General features: G+C 38.6%; 1 protein-coding gene across 1 annotated transcript in view; it reads right to left on the bottom strand.

The window, feature by feature from the left end:
• The window catches only part of TTL (tubulin tyrosine ligase), a 36,701-nt gene that overhangs the window by 6,195 nt on the left and 13,020 nt on the right, over nucleotides 1-17,486 (bottom strand). Inside the window, 4 exon segments of the mRNA XM_047745649.1 lie at nucleotides 30-173; nucleotides 8,321-8,336; nucleotides 8,339-8,589; nucleotides 9,539-9,674. Coding sequence (XP_047601605.1) covers nucleotides 30-173; nucleotides 8,321-8,336; nucleotides 8,339-8,589; nucleotides 9,539-9,674 — 547 coding nt within the window.

The raw sequence follows: 17,486 nt of genomic DNA, 5'->3' as shown, positions 1-17,486 counted from the left end.
TGTTAAAACACAGTGGTGTTCAGGCTTACTGAGCACAAGCTGGGGCGCCGTTGACCTCAATGAGCCACACCTTCAGCTCCTCGTCCACCATGAAGTCGAAGCCAAAGAGCTGGAAGCTCTGGTAAGGGAGGTGCCTGGTGCTAATGGCGGGCTCCACGCTCATGAGGCAGCTTCTGCGGGGCAAAGGGGGAGAGCTCACTGAGAATGGGTTGGTTGAGGGAGAAGGAACACGGAAGATGTGCTTGGATGATTTTGTATCAAAAGTGATGATAAAAAATCCACTTGGACTTAATTCTCTCTTTTACTTATTTTATTTTTTAAAGATATTATTTTGAAGTAAGCTCTACACCCAGTGTAGGACTCAAACTCATAGCCCAGATGTCAAGAGTTGCACGCTCCACCAATTGAGCCAGCTAGGTGCCCCAATTCTCTTTTAATTACCAATGATTATTCAAGACAAAGCTACTTATCAAGCTACTTGTTAGAAAACTCTGTAAATACTCATGTTCTTACAGGTAGGGGCTGCTTTCCCAGCACAGTGTTAAGTCACCATAGCCCCTGGAAAGGTGGCTTCCCCCAACAGGAGACTGATGCCATGTTTGTCTGTAATAAATAAAACACTCCCGGGACGCCTGGGTGGCTCAGTTGGTTAAGCAGCTGCCTTCGGCTCAGGTCATGATCCCGGCGTCCTGGGATCGAGTCCCACATCAGGCTCCTTGCTCGTCAGAGAGCCTGCTTCTCCCTCTGCCTCTGCCTGCCATTCTGTCTGCCTGTGCTCGCTCTCTCTCCCTCTCTCTCTCTGACAAATAAATAAATAAAATCTTAAAAAAAAACAAAACAAAACAAAAAAAAAACACTCCCATGCATTGTTGCCATGTAGAAGAACTGGACTACCATTTGGTGAAGAGCAAAACTGGCAGTGAAGTTGGCCTCATTCATTACTTTCATTAGCTTCAGTTCTAATGCCAAATTATTACTAATTAAAAGATTTAAATATTAAAATACAAAATAGAATTACTATTAACATCAACTACTGTTCAAAAAAAATTGGAAAAAAAAACAGACAAACTGAAAACACGAAAAAGTTGAACATGAACTTCAAAAACATACTGAGTTAATACATGAGATCTAAGGTCAGGGGCCTCAGGCCAGAATCTTAGGCAAGTTTTTAACCTCTCTTAGCCAAGCTTTGATTTCTTTATCCATAAAGGAAGGGGTAAAAATAATACCTAGTCCTAGCACTGGGATGTTCAATGAGATAATTACATAAAGAACTTATGAGGGCACCTGGGTGGCTCAGAAGGTTAAGCATCTGCCTTCCACTCAGGTTGTGATCCCAGGGTCCTGGAATCAAGTCCCGTGTCAGCTTCTCTGCTCAGTGGGGAGTCAGCTTCTCTCTCTGCCCCTCACTGCCCCACCCCTCCTTGTGCTCTCTCCCTGTCAAATAAATAAAATCTCTCTCTAAAAAATAAATAAATAACTTACTACTGATAAATCACTATTTTGTATAACCATCCAGAAAACCTATGTCATTTCTGTTGTTTTTTTTTTTTTTTAAGATTTTATTTATTTATTTGACAGACAGAGATCACAAGTAGGCAGAGGCAGGCAGAGAGAGAGAGGAGGAAGCAGGCTCCCTGCGGAGCAGAGAGCCCGATGTGGGACTCGATCCCAGAACCCTGAGATCATGACCTGAGCCGAAGGCAGAGGCTTAACCCACTGAGCCACCTAGACACCCTATGTCATTTCTGTTTCATGCGGATCTTCCCTGACTTTTTCCCTCAACTGAATGTTGGGGTAAAATATCTATTTTAGTAATAATGTATGTTATGATGACTCTAAGATTAACAGAAATAGCTTTCCTCCTACATAACTATATGTTTAGAAGGAAAAATGAAGGAACTGGCTCTCATGTGACTAAGTCCAAGATGTATCCATACAAGTATGTTTTGACTCATGACTTTCAAGAACTAAGACCTCCCTGAACTTGGAGCCGGAATTTTGCTTCCCAAACCTCCCTCCACCACCACATCCCCCCACCCCAGCCCAAGCATCAGCTTACTTTCTACCCCCTGCCTAAAGGAAAGTATTTCTATGCATATGTTTAAACCTTTAAAAGTAATTTTGGGCAGTTAGCCATTTAAGAATCAACTGGAATGAAAATTTCTTCTCTCATTCATCTTTAACCTGCACTGGTAAGCCACCCATCACTTTTTTTTCTTTCTATAGCTTTATCTGTACTCTTTAAGGGAATACCCTTACCTTTTCTTTTAATTAAAAGACCCTTTCCAATATTATAATTAAGAAAACTTGTACATTTAATAGAGGCTCATGGTTAAAAAAAGAAGAAGGAAACCCCCCCCACCCAAAATGAAAGAAACACTGTGCTCAAACACATAAAGGAAAAACTAAGAGCCAGAAGTAAATCAAAATTAAATATTACTTTTTTTAATATGCTAGAAGCTCAAGATTAATAATTCACTTTAAATAGTTTTTTTTTTCATCATCAGAGACTTTAGACAGTACATCTTTTTCCAGCAGGAGTGGGAAGGGAGGGAGAGGCTAGCTGGGGGGATGGGGGGAAGAAAAACCGTGAGAGTTGTTAGGAACATGTATAGCATCAAAGTAGCAACACTCTCTGAACTATACAGGACAATGGTGGGGGTAATAAATATCTAATAAATTTTTGCCTAAAATAGGAAATCTTTATTCAGCGTACTTGATTTATCTGGTGTCAGAATTCTAAGCACCTACAATCCCTGAAGAAATAGGATTCTGGTTATTCTGCCAGACTCGATGTAAGAATACGTTAAGGAAAAAGCCTCAGTCATTGCGATAAGGTGCTAATGACACGACAGATAATAGACCAACAAAAGAGAATGGAGATCCCTAACACAAATGGCCACCTGATTTATAACAAAAGCTCACCAAAACGCAGTGGGAAAAGACCAGTCTTATGCACAAATGGTCCTGGGTCAATGGGATACCCCGTAGAAAAACATGAAACTTGACATATAAGAATTCAGATAGATTAGAGGTCTACAATGTAAAAGATAAAGACCAAGATGCCCATCAACCATAGAAGGGATAAACCATGTAATACTCACACCATGAAATATTACACAGCAGTATAAAAGGTAAATCACTGCTATATGCAACAATATAGATGAAACCCATACCTACAATTGTGAAAAAGTTGAACATGAAACAGGAAATACAGTATAATTCCATTTACATAAAATGTAGAGTGAGCAAAAGGAATGGATGATGATAAAAGTCAGAAGAGTGGCTATCTGTGGCATGAAGTATATATTTTGAGGGAGTCTAAGGGAGTATTGGGGGTGCTGTAAATGTTTTATATCCTCATTCATGTGATGATTAGCTGAGTGTGTGCCTAATTAAAAGTTCACTACACTGTACACTTAATGATTTGTGGATTTTACCATATGCATGTTACACCTCAATTAAAAAAAACTATTGGATTTAGTAAACTATAATAAATGAATAACACTAAAAAATTATTTCCAGGCATATTAAGAAACAGGACCAAAAGGAAAAAAAAATAAACAGACAATAGAAACAAGATCCATAAAAGTCAGGGGTTGGCAAACTTTTTCTATAAAGGACCAGACAGTAACTATTTTAGGTTTTGAAGACTACACATGGTCTCTGTTACATATTCTTTAATTTCTAAAAAACCTATTAAAAATGTAGAAACTATTTTTAGCTCATGGCCTATTTGAAAACAAGCTTTAGGTTGGATTTGGCCCATAGAACAGAGTTTGCTAACCTTTACTACAGGTAATTCAGATTTCAGACTAATCAAATAAAGATGTTAAAGAATTACCATTAACATGTTCAAGATATAATTATTAGACAAGTTGGAGATTTCACAAAAGAATTATAACCTAAAAAGAGTCAAATGGAAATCCTAGAACTGAAAAGTACAATACCTAAAATCAAGAACTCAACAGATGAGTTTAACAACAAATTTTAATGGCCTTTTCCTTTTTTTTTTTTTAAGATTTTATTTATTTATTTGACACAGAGAGAGAAAGAGACAGTGAGAGAGGGAATACAAGCAGGGGGGAGTGGGAAAGGGAGAAGCAGGCCTCCTGCCGAGCAGGGAGCCGGATGTGGGGATCGACGTAGGAATCGATCCCAGGACGCTGGGATCATGACCTGAGCCAAAGGCAGATGCTTAACGACTGAACCACCCAGGCATCCTAGGCTTTTTCCTTTTTAAGCAGGTTTTAATTGCTAAAGAGAGAGATCAAATGATACACATGGGAGAAACAGAAGACAGTGAAAAAAATTGGCATCCATGTAATTAGAATCCCAGAGGAGAGAAGAATGGGACGAAAGCCCTAACTGAAAAGATAGTGGCCATGAATATCCCAAAACAAATAAAGACTTGAAGCCACAGATCGGAGAAGCACTATGACACCTATGTAATAGAAGCCAGAAGACAATGGTAAGCCATCTTCTAAGTGCTTTAAAAAAAGGGTGGGGGGGGGGATTCTGCTGATCTAGAAATCTGTTTCCAAATCAAATGTCTTTTTTTAAAATTTTTAAAATTTTATTTATTTGAGGGAGAGAGACAATCTCAAGCAGACTCCCCACTGAGGAGGGAGCCCAACATAGGGCTTCATTTTACAACCCTGAGATCATGACCTGAGCCAAAGACAGACACATAATCCACTGAGCTGCCCAGGTGCCCCCCCCCCCCCCTTTTTAAAGACACTTGCTTTGGGGGCACCTGGATAGCTCAGGTCAGATCTCAGGGTCGTGAGATTGAGCCCTGCATCAGGCTCTGCACTCAGTGGGGAGTCTGCTTGGGAATCTCTCTTCCTCCTCCCACCCCCCGCCACCTCCTAAACAAGCTCTCTCTCTCAAAAAAAAGGAAACTGATCCTAGACAAAATTAAGAAAATAGATGAAAGAAAAAGAAACAACAAAAATGGTAAAAATGTATGGGGAAATATAAATAATGTTAACTATACAATACTAATGATAATAATGTCTTGTGAGTTTACAATATAGGTAGCATTAATGACCACCCATGTACCCACACCACAATTCCTTTAAGTCTCTTTCTTGGATCCCTCCTGCTTCCATTTCAGAGATAACCACTATCTTGAATGTTGTGTTTTTCATACCTTCAGTTCTCTGTTTTTACCATACATGAATATTCTTCCAAATAACTTTTTTTACCTCTGCTTGTTTTTCAATTTATATGAACAGAATCAATCTGCATACATCTTGTATACAGCTTATATATTTTGCAATTTTTGCTTGATATTATGTTTATGTAACACCAGTGAAAATATCCTTCAGGAATAAGGTGAGATAAAGACATTCTCAGATGACAGAAATTAAAAGGACTGATTATCTAAAGAACTACTCTAAAAGAAATGCTAATGTCTGAAGGGAAATAATGCCAGAGAGAAACTTGGAACTTTAGGACTAAAGGAAGAGAATAAAAAGGGCAATTATTTGGGTAAATAAAAAATAATATTTTTCTCTTTTTTAATTTAAGGTGGGTTTTCTTGTACACAGCATACCATTTGGTCTTGTTTTTTTGTTTAAAAAAATCCAACCTGTCAATCTAACATACAAATAAAAATATATATGACAATTGACAGCAAGAATTATAATACTATGCAGTAGATATTTCAGTGTATGTAAACGTAAACCACACCACAACTTGGGGAGAGTTAAAGGAACTATAAAGTTTTAAGTTTTCTGTACTTTATTTGAAGTGGTAAATTATTAATTCTAAGTCTGTAAAATAAAAATTAGGTATATTAATCATAATTCCTAGAGTAAGCACTAAAAAGAGAGAGAAAGCCAAATACTCAACAGAAAAATTAAAATGAAACTCTAAACTTAAATTTATTATTTAATAAATTTAAATAATTTTTAAAAGGTAGGTAATGGGGAGGTCTGGGTGGCTCAGTCAGTTAACTGCCTGCCTTTGGCTCAGGATGATTCCATGGTCGTGGGATCAAGTCCCACACTGGGCTCCTTGGTCAGTGAGGAGTCTGCTTCTCCTTCTGCCTGCTGCTCCCTGCTTGTGTGCATGAGCACACATGCTATCTCTCATTCTCTCTGACCAAAAAAAAAAAATCTTTAAAAATACAAAAATAGGGGCGCCTGGGTGGCTCAGTGGGTTAAGCCGCTGCCTTCGGCTCAGGTCATGATCTCAGGGTCCTGGGATCGAGTCCCACATCGGGCTCTCTGCTCAGCAAGAAGCCTGCTTCCCTCTCTCTCTCTCTCTCTGCCTTCCTTTCCATCTACTTGTGATCTCTCTCTGTCAAATAAATAAATAAAAAAAAAATCTTAAAAAAAAAAATACAAAAATAAAAAATAAAAAGCAGGAAATGGAAAAATGAAAAACAAAACCAAAAGGGGACAGATAGCAAATAATAAAATAGTACATGTAAATCCAACCAAACCAATAATTACATTAAATTTAAATGATAAAAACATACCAATTAGAAAGGTAGAGATTACTGTGTTGAATGATTTGTTAAACAAAATGAAAACAAAACCTAACTACATACTGTCTGCCAGAAGCCCACTTTATTATTTTTTATTTTTTTTACTATTTATTTATTTATTTGAGAGAGAGACAGTGAGAGAGAGCATGAGCGAGGAGAAGATCAGAGGGAGAAGCAGACTCCCCATGGAGCTGGGAGCCCGATGTGGGACTCGATCCCAGGACTCCAGGATCATGACCTGAGCTGAAGGCACTTGCCTAATCAACTGAGCCACCCAGGCACCCCAGAAGCCCACTTTAAATATAGAATGGAATAGAATAGGATAGAATTAAAGGGGTGGAGACATATCTCTAATCAAAAAAAGCTGGAGTGGCTATATTAATATCAGGCAAAATTGACTTTCAAAATAAGAAATATTACCAGAGATAAAGACAGACAAGACATTACGTAAGGTTAAAGTGGTCAGTTGCCACAAAGAGGTAATAATTCTAAATACATATGCACCTAAAAACAGATTTCCAAATATATGAAGCAAAATGGATAAATCTAAAGGAGAGACAGACAAATCCATAATTATACTTGGAGACTTCAAAGTTTTTCCTCTCAATCATGGACAACAAGTAGAACAGAAATGAGGCAAAGATATAAAAGACTTTAACAACGCTACTAACCACCTTCACCTAATTCACATTTATAGAACACTCAGCCCAACTACAGGGGAATAAACACTATTTTTAGTATACATGGAACAGTCACTAAAACTGGACCACATTCTGGGCTATGACACAATCTTTTTTTTTTTTTAATATTTTATTTATTTGACAGAGAGAGAAATCACAAGTAGGGAGAGAGGGAGGGAGAGAGAGAGAGGGGGAAGCAGGCTCCCTGCTGAGCAGAGAGCCTGATATGGGGCTTGATCTCAGGACCCTCAGATCATGACCTGAGCCGAAGGCAGAGGCTTAACCCACTGAGCCACCCAGGCGCCCCCATGACACAATCTTTAACAAATTTTAAAGTGCTCTCTGACCAAAATGGAATTAAAATAAAAATCAGTAATAGAAAAATATCTGGAAAATACCCAAATATTTGGAAATTAAGCAAAAACTTCTATATAACACAAGTCAAAGATGAAGTAACAAGGTAAATTAGAAAATATTTTAATAAAATGAAAATGAAAACATAACATAGGAAAGCCTGTGGGATGCAGCTAATAAGTACTCAGAGGGAAACTGACAGCATTAAATGCATTTAAAAAATGAATTCTTTCAAATCAATGATCTAAATTTTTGCCTTAAGGAAACTACAAAACAAATCCCTCAAACAGGCAGAAGGAAGGAGCGTCTCAGGGTCTTGGAATCGAGCCCCGCATTGGGCTCTCTGCTCAGCGGGGAGCCTGCTTCCCTTCCTCTCTCTTGGCCTGCCTCTCTGCCTACTTGTGATCTCTCTCTCTGTCAAATAAATAAATAAAATCTTTAAAAAAAAAGGCAGAAGGAAGAAAATAATAAGAAACATAAGTCAAAGAAATAAAAACAACAGAGAAAATCAATAAACCAAAAAGTAACCTTTTGAAAGGATTAATAATACTGACATATCTCTAGCCATTCTGTCCCGGTAAAATAGAAGAAATAAGTTACCAATATATGGAATGCAAGCAGTGACATCATTACAGACTCTATAGATATTGAAAGGATAATGAAGGAATATTACAAATAATTTTTGTCCTTAAATTAGACAGCTTAAATAGAATAATTCCTTGAAAGGCACAAACTCCCAAAGCTTCTCCAAGACACATAACTAAAAAAGATACAATTAAGTTACCTTATTATATGTTTAATTGTAGTAAGATACTACTTTCCAGGGTAATGTTCAAAGCACTTATTAGGTACTGATTGAACTCCTCAAAGAACATTTCATTCCCTTCTTCATACTTTCCATAATTCTTTGAGTACTCCTTTTGAATGCAGTGATTGGTCAAATGGCAGGTTTTGTCTTGGAAATTATCAACATGATATGGTTCTGAAGCAGTCCGAAGCACACCCTCCTTATAGAGGTAGATATTATACTGATGATCCACCAAGACCCAGCTTCTGCAAGTCAATAAAAACAGTTTCACTCAAGTCATCCAAAGTTTCTCCATAGCACATACATCATCACCACACCTTAACAGTTTTGGAGGGAAGCAGAGGAAGGAGACAGGTTCTAAAATTCTATGAGGCAAGCCATGACAATTAGCCAAGATAGTGGATTATCACTGTAATGAGGCAATTAAAACATTTTATCAAAAATGACAAGGAGCGTTTGATCTTCAAAAGACAGCATTTTGAAGAGATCTGGATAGGCTGGGTCCTAAGGTTTATCCATGAAATTTCCATTTGCCATGTTTGCTCTATAGTAATCGTAAAAGTGAGAGTGTTCATCCTGAAGGTGATCTGACATAGGACTGGTGTTCAAGAAGCAGCAAGTTATTATGAAGACAACAAGAAGACAGAATCCTCATAGAGGAGATGTCAGCAAGACCACAGGAAAGCGGGGGAGAGGGCTGTTTAGCTTTAGAAGGCACAATACAACCTCTTATTCTATGACAGAACTTTGCTCAGAAAGTCAGAATCCAAAAAGGTATGTGAGGCGTGTTTATGAAATCCTTAAAAAATAGAGGACACAAATAATAAAGCAAGGACGTATTATGTCCTGTGTCTGAATTATGTTTTCTAGGTTTATCTCTCAGTTGCTTCCATAAGCAAGCCCCATACACTTAAACTCTCCTCTACGGAGACACAAGTCATTCTGAGTAAAGAGAACATACAAAAAAAAAAAAGGAAAACCCATAGTTTTAGTAATGTTTTCTAGAAAGAAAAGAGAAATACTGAAGGAAAAATAGAAAATTAGTACAGAAGCTTGGTTCTATTCAGCTGTGCTCAATTTTGGCTATATGTTAAACATGGTCAAATACTTCCTCACATTCCATGTTACCCTTCTCACCCACCACCACATTTTCCTCAAGATTAGTAACAAAAACTCTGGACACTGATGCATTACCGAATGTCAAACTTGCGGTGACCTGGCTCCAGAAGCAGAGGGTGCTCAAGGTATTTCTGGATCACATGCACCTGACCCTGGTTGTCAATGAAATCCAGAAGCTCTGTAGCCTCCGAGGAGATGAGGATGCCTTCACCTAACAGGGCAAAATTGTAAGAGAAATGAGTCCAGTTGATCCCCAGAGGAAAAGATCTCTACAAAGCCAAAAGGGGAATACTGATAGCAGGAGAAAACCGAGAGGAGGCTTCTATGGCCTGCTCACCTTTCTTCCTCCATCCCATCACTTCCCCAATCTCTTACATTCTCCCCTCTGCCCACAAGAGCACCAGGGCCATCTAACTCTTTTCCCACATAGGACTTTAACACTACCTTGACAGGCTTCAAACATGAAATTTCATTTTCACAGACATCCAAAATATCCAAACATCCTAAATAAATGTCACTTTACTGTTGGCCACATGGCTATCCTGATAAAGACCTTAATAAACCTAGTTCTCATACTATAGCTTATAGAAATATCCAGAAAGTTAGGGCATAAAGACAATCATACAAGTCAATTCTCTACAGTACTGTAATAGGAAAAATTTGATACATGTAAAGTGTCCATCAACTTTAAATGATACAATGTCCTTTTCAACAGCTTTATTAAGGTATGTTACATATCATAAGATTTTCCCTTCTCAAGTATACAATTCAATGGTTTTTCATATATCCAAGAGATTTGCAACAACCACTACCAATTTTAAAACATTTTCATCACCACCCTGCAAAAATCTGTATCATTAGCAGTAAACTCCCCATTCCTTCCTTATCCTATTCTGACAACCACTAATCTACTTTCTGGATTTGCTCAGTCTAGATGATTCATATAAATGGAATCACACAGTATATAGCCTTTGTGTCTGGCTTCTTCATTTAACATAATGTTCTCAAGGTTCATCCATTTTGTAGCATGTACCACTACATCACTCTCCTTTTCCATGACTAGATAATATTCCATTGTGTGGATATACCATTTTTGTTCATTCATTTATCAACTGATGGACATTTGAGTTTTTTCCACTATTGCTTGGCTCTTATGAATAATGCTGCTATGAAGACCTGCAGAGAAGTTTTTGTGTGGACATATTTTCTTTTGTGAATATACCTAGGAGTGTAACAGTTGGGTCATATGGTAACTCTATGTTTAACTTTTTGAGAAACTGCCAAACTAATTTCCAAAATGTTCACGCCATTTTACACCCTCAACAGCAATATTTGAGTGTTCCAATTCTTCCACATTCTTGCCAACACTTACTATCTTCTTGATTATAGCCATCCTAATGGGTGTGAATTGGTATCTCATTGTGGTTTTGATTTGCATTTCCCTAGTGACTAACAATGCGGAGCATGTTTTCATGTGCTTATTGGCTATTTGTATATTTTCTTTGGAGAAATAGCTACTTCCGTTCTTTGTTCTTTTCTTATTAGGTTGTCCTTTTATTACTGAGTTATCAGAGTTCTTTTTTTATCTTTTTTTAAAAGATTTTATTTATTTATTTGAGAGAGAATGAGAGAGAATGAGCATGAGAGGGGGACGGTCAGAGGGAGAAGCAGACCCCTTGCCGAGCAGGGAGCCCGACACGGACTAAATCCCAGAACTCCAGAATCATGACCCAAGCTGAAGGCAGTCACTCAACTAACTGATCCACCCAGGTCCCCGAGTTATCAGAGTTCTTTACACATTCTGGATACAGGTGTCTGATAAGATATATGACTTGCAAATATATTCTCCTGTTTTGAACAGTTCCATTACCATGGATCCGTCACAGTGTTGCTCTTTTAAAGCCACAACTACCTCCCTCCCCATAACACCCTCCTGACAACTGCTAATCTGTTCTCCATTTCCATAATTTTGTCCAAAATTTCAGGAATTTTATACAGATAGAATTATATAGTATGTGATCTTTGGGGCTTGGGTTCTTTCACTCTGGAGATGCATCCAAGTTGTTGCATGGATCAATACTTCATTCCCTTTCATTCCTGAGGAGCTGAGGACTGTTCCATGGTATCAGTTCTCCACAGCTGGGTTAATCACTCAGCTTCTGAAGCAATTTGAGTTGTTTCCAGTTTGTTTCCAGCTATTACAAATAAAGCTGCTATGAACAATCACATGCAGGTTTTTGCATGGACATAAGTTTTCATTTTTCTGGGACAAAAGCCCTACTGTGTGCAATTACTAGGTTATATGGTAGTTATAGGTTTAGTGTTACAAAAAATTACTACACTTTGTTCCAGAGTGGCTATAGCATTTTACATCCCAACCAACACTGTGTGAATGATCTAGTTTCTCCTGACCCTTGCGGCACTTGCTGTCATTACCGTTTCTTATTTTAGCCATTTTAATAGAAGTATTATGGCTTTAATCGGCATTTCCCTAATGGTTAATGATATTGAAAATCTTATTTGCTTATTTTGTTATCTGTAGAGCCTTTTTTTTTTTTTAAGATTTTACTTATTTATTTGAGAGAGATAGTGAGAGAGAACACAAGCAGGGGCAGAAGGAGAGTGAGAAACAGACTCCTCACTGAGCAGGGAGCAGGAATGCATTCCTATGCCTTTGCTTATCTTCTAAATGGACTTTTTCTCTTTTCTTTTCTTTTTTTAACTGTTGAGTTTTGAAAGTTGTTTATATATTCTAGATATAGAGTCTTTTGTCAGATAGGTGGTTTGAAGGTATTTTCTCCAAGTCTATAGCTTGGATATTCAACCTGATCTTCAATAGAGTCTTTCACAGAGCAAAAAACCCCAAAAAACAAAACAAAACAAAAAACCACACCTCATTTATTAAGGTTTTGGCTTATGAACTTTTATTTACTCTTATGGTCATATATGTGATATTAAGTTTAAGAATTCTTTGCCTTGGGGAGCCTGGGTGGCTCAGCTGGTTTAGCATCTGCCTTCGGCTCAGGTCATGATCCCAGGGTCCTGGGATGGAGCCCTGCATTGGGTTCCCTGCTCAGCGGGAAGCCTGCCTCTCTCTCTCCCACTTCCCCTGCTTGTGTCCCTTCTCTTGATGTGTCTCTCTCTGTCAAATAAATACATAAAATCTTAAAAACAAACAACAAAAAAGAATTCTTTGCCTTGCCCTAGCTCCTATTTTTTCCCGGTAATATTTATAGTTTTATATTTTAAATTTAAGCCCACAAAACTGTTTTGAGTTAGTTTTTGTATGAGGTGTGAGGTAATATTGAAGTTCATTGTTTTTATCTATGGATATCTACTTGCCCCAGCATCATCTGTTGAAAAATCTGTCCTATTATTTTGTTTATTTTTCAAGATTTTGTTTGTCACAGAAAGAGAGAGAGAGAAGCACAAGCAGGAGGACTGGCAGGCAAAGGGAGAAGCAGGCTACCTGCTGAGCAAAAAGCCCGATGCAGGACTTGATCCCAAGACCCTGGGACCATGACCTGAGCTGAAGGCAGATGCTTAACTGAACTGAGCCACCCAGGTGTCCTGAAAAGTCTGTCCTTCTATTGAATAGCTTTTGCACTTTTGTCAAAAATCAGGTGGGTATTTATGTAGGGTCTATTTCTGAGTTCTTTCTTCCACAGATTTATGTTTCTGTGCCCCTAACAATACTGCAGGGTAGTGATTATTGTAGCTTTGTAGTATGCTCTAATATCAAGTACAGTGATTACTCCTACTTGATTCTTCTTCCTTTTTTTTTTTTTTTTAAAGATTTTATTTATTTATTTGACAGAGAGACACACAGCAAGAGAGGGAACACAAGCAGGGGGAGTGGGAGAGGGCAAAGCAGGCTTCCCGCTGGGCAGGGAGCCTGATGCAGGGCTCTATCCCAGGACCCTGGGATCATGACCTGAGCCAAAGGCAGCTGCTTAATGACTGAGCCACCGAGGCACACCCGACTTGATTCTTCTTTTTCAAAATTATTTAAGCTATTCTAGGACTTGTGCCTTCCCATGTGAATTTTAGAAGAAGCTTTATGTCTGCATAAAAACCTGGTTGAGGTCTTGACAGCAACTGCATTAAGCCTACAGATTAATTTGGGGTGAACTGACACCTTTACAATGTTGAGTCTTGCAATCCATGAACATGTATGTCTGTCCATTTACATAGATCCTTTTTGACTTTCAGTTGTTTTGTAATTTTCAGCATTAAGATCCTGTACATGTTATGCTAAGTGAATACCTAAGCATCTCACTTTCTTTGGGGTGACTATTAAAAAATATGGTTTTTAATTTTAGTTTCAATATATTTATTACAGAAATGCAACTGGTTTTTGTGTGATCTGATATCCTGCAAACTTGCTGAACTCAGTGTTTTTAGTTCTAGGACCTCCCACCTATGCTTTAGATTTATAGCTCATCTCTACTTGCATCTCATGCTTTTAAAACAAATTACTCTAATTTTATTAATTAATTTAACAATTCAACTTTCCTAAAAGCCAACCCCCGTCTAAACCACCTCATTTCTGTCACTTGCTCCACCATGCGGTTAGCTCTTAAACAAGAAACTACAAATCACCTCAGAGAAGCTCCTTCCTCTCATTTTGTAGGAACAAGCTTCTTTCTGTTTCATCTCCCTCAGAAACTACACTCAGATATCCTAGTTCCTCTTTATTTCCTTTTTTTTTTTTTTTTTGGACAGACCTTTGTCTCTCTTCCTTTTCACTTCTAAAATAGTTAACCTAAGGGGCACCTGGGCGACTCAGTTGGTTAAGTGTCTGCCTTCATCTCAGATCATGATCACAGGGTTCTGGGAGGAAGCCCCACATAAGGCTTCCTGCTTCTCCCTCTCCCTCAGCCTGCCCCTCCCCCTGCTTGTGTTCTCTCTTGGCCAAATGAATAAATAAAATCTTTAAAAAAAATAAATAGTTATCCTAAAATATCCCTTCCTACTAATGCTCTGGAACTGTACCACTTTTAATGCCTTGCTCTCCATATCTGCTCACATTCCCTCCTATTTGCTCCAACTTTGTTTCCCTTATGCTATTTCTTTATATAAACTATTTCTTACTGAAAATAAACCTAATGCTGATAGGTGGGAAAAATAAATGGAAGAAGGTAGAAAGTTACCTTTTGAAAACTTTAAAAAACTATTATTATTGAAAAAAAAACATGGCATTCAAGTGAAATAGAAAATTTACCTGTAGTCTTATTTCTTAATATAGTTATTTTTATCTTTTAATATCACTTTCCTTCCCATAAGGAAAGATTGGCTCAGTCATAGTGAACTCACCTTATATCAATTTTTTTCACTTTATATTGTCAGTATTTGACTGTTTCTACATTAACATTACAATTATGTTAGCAGCTGAAGAGAATTACACATTTGTTTACTGATTGCTGGACAGTGGGGTTGTTTCTAAATAAAATGTTGCTGTTACAGGTCACATGGTAGTAAATGTCTTTGCTATAGATCACTCTTGTTTCTTTTAAAATATTTCCCTGGAGTTACGTTTTCAGGAACGAGATTAGTAGGCCAAGGCCTATGTACTCACTATGGCTCTTCCTTTGTATTATCCTATTGATTTTTCAAAAGACAGTGCATCACAACTAAGAGGAAGCAGTTCATTACAAACCTTCAGCAACAGTATCACTGAAGGTCTCTCTTATTTTGTAGGTATAAAATGATACATAAAATCTATATATATTTTGTAAATTTTGAATACCAGTGTAGCATGTTTCCATGGATTCGTTAACTGTATTTTTTTTTTTTTAAAGATTTTATTTATTTATGTGACAGAGAGAGAGAGACCACAAGCAGGCAGAGAGGCAGGCGGGGGCGGGGGGCGGGAAGCAGGCTCCCTGTTGAGCAGAGAGCCCGATGCAGGGCTTGATCCCAGGACCCTGAGATCATGACCCGAGCTGAAGGCAGAGGCTTAACCCACTGAGCCACCCAGGCGCCCCTCGTTAACTGTATTTCTAATATTGCTTCTTTATATCCTCACTAACTAAACCTGGAGAAATTATGAGGAAACTCTGAAATTCTTTAAGGAGCTTCCAGGTGATAGTCTTTTTTTTTGTTATTTGTGCCCATCTCAACTATCTATCTGGAAATATATGTATCCCTAGCATCCATAAGGGCAAGAGATCATATCTATTTTATTTATGTCTGTATCTCCAAACACCCATTACTTCATCTATTCATTCACTCATCACTCAATATATGTATCAAACTTTGGCTGGGTTCTGTGTATTGCCCTAGCGCCAGGGAGACAGCAGTGCACACAGATATGACAGGGTCTGACTGTGTTTAACATGATCTCTGTCTGCTGTACTGCATGTGTATTCTGGAGAATGGCCAAGGGCAGAAGGACAAAGAACAATGCTCCATGGGACGCCTGGGTGGCTCAGTTGGTTAAGCAGCTGCCTTCGGCTCAGGTCATGATCCCCGTGTCCTGGGATCGAGTCCCACATCGGGCTCTCTGCTCATCAGGGAGCCTGCTTCTCCCTCTGCCTCTGCCTGCCATTCTGTCTGCCTGTGCTCGCTCTCTCTCCCTCTCTCTCTCTCTGACAAATAAATAAATAAAATCTTTAAAAAAAAAAAATAGAAAAAAAAAAAAGAAAAAAAAATAGAAAAAAAAAAAAAAAAGAACAATGCTCCAGGTGAGAGGTGAAGGTAGCTGAGGTCCAAGATCGGTGGTGGGGGTGGTGAAGAGGGGGTCTTTACACCAGATATAGTGTGGAGGTTGAGCTAACTATTCCCAGCATGTGGCAGGTACTAGATACTTCTTTAACAAGAATAAAAGCCATTATACATCCTATTGGTTTCATTTTGTAGTTCCCAAACAAAACAAATGCATACCACTTATCTCAACTCCCTAAGGCAAAATTTCCCCCTTGTTTGGCATTTTATTCTCTCTTTACCTTGCCCTGATGCTGACCACCAACCTATGACTTGTCTGGGTGAGGGTTCAGACACCACCCAGGTGGGATCCCTGCCACGACTTGACAAGGGTCTTGCCTCGCTCCTGATTCTCACTCCGGCTAAGACTCCATAATACAAGATGTCCTTACAATGGCGATCCTGACTCAAGCCCAAATCCACAGAAGGAATATGGAATACTGTAAATGTCTATTTCCTCTTCCAATTCCCCCATTTATCATTAGAACTAAACTAGGGGACATTACTTGAGAAGAGGTCACAAGAGGGGAGAGAGAAGTAGGTGAGGTACCTGGCTTGTGGCAAGAGTCCAACTCTCCCCCTTTCAGGAGATTCCAGGTGATGCCCTCCTGTCTCATGGTTGGTGGAAAAGAAGGTGAGGTCCACTGGACCGGGGATAGAAATGAGTACCAATGGCCAGATGGTCTTCCAAGGCAATAAAAGAAGAAGTAAGTTCAAAATAGAATGATTTTAAAAGGAGCATATGATGGTAGCTATAGAGATAGACTGTGTTTATGTGTTCATTACATTGGGGACTGCCTATATTTTGAGCTTGAGTCAACATTATAAACCGCATTCCTTCTATGCATTCATTCAACGCATATTTACTGAGTGCCTCTGGGGAGGGTAGAGATGAACAAGACAGAAATTCTGTTTACATGGAGCTTACGGTGTAAGAGAGGAAGACAGGCGGATAAACAGATATGTAATAGAAGTGCTGGAAGAGGTTAGTGCGGGGAAGGAAAACAAAGCAGGGCAAAGGACGGAGAGCAATGGGCATAAAGGCTATTTTAGAAAGGAAAAGGATTCTCTGACAAGGCATTATCTGAGCTGAAAGAAACAGAAAATAATCCATAGGGACATCTGAGATACGCAAACAGATTTAGGGTATTTTTAGGACTCTAGGCAGGCATGGCTATAGAACAGTGAGCAAGGTCAAGAACAGGAGATGCTATTAGAGATAGGAGCAAATGTTAAATAGTGTAGGCTCCATCAGCAATCTGGAATTTATATGACTGCATTGGGAAGCCAGCTGGTAAGTCTTGAACAGGGAGTAACC

This window comes from Lutra lutra, chromosome 9, assembly GCF_902655055.1.
Source record: "Lutra lutra chromosome 9, mLutLut1.2, whole genome shotgun sequence".
NCBI lineage: Eukaryota > Metazoa > Chordata > Mammalia > Carnivora > Mustelidae > Lutra > Lutra lutra.
The sequence above is the reverse complement of the archived record's forward strand: the minus strand, read 5'-3'. Positions and strand labels throughout refer to the sequence as shown.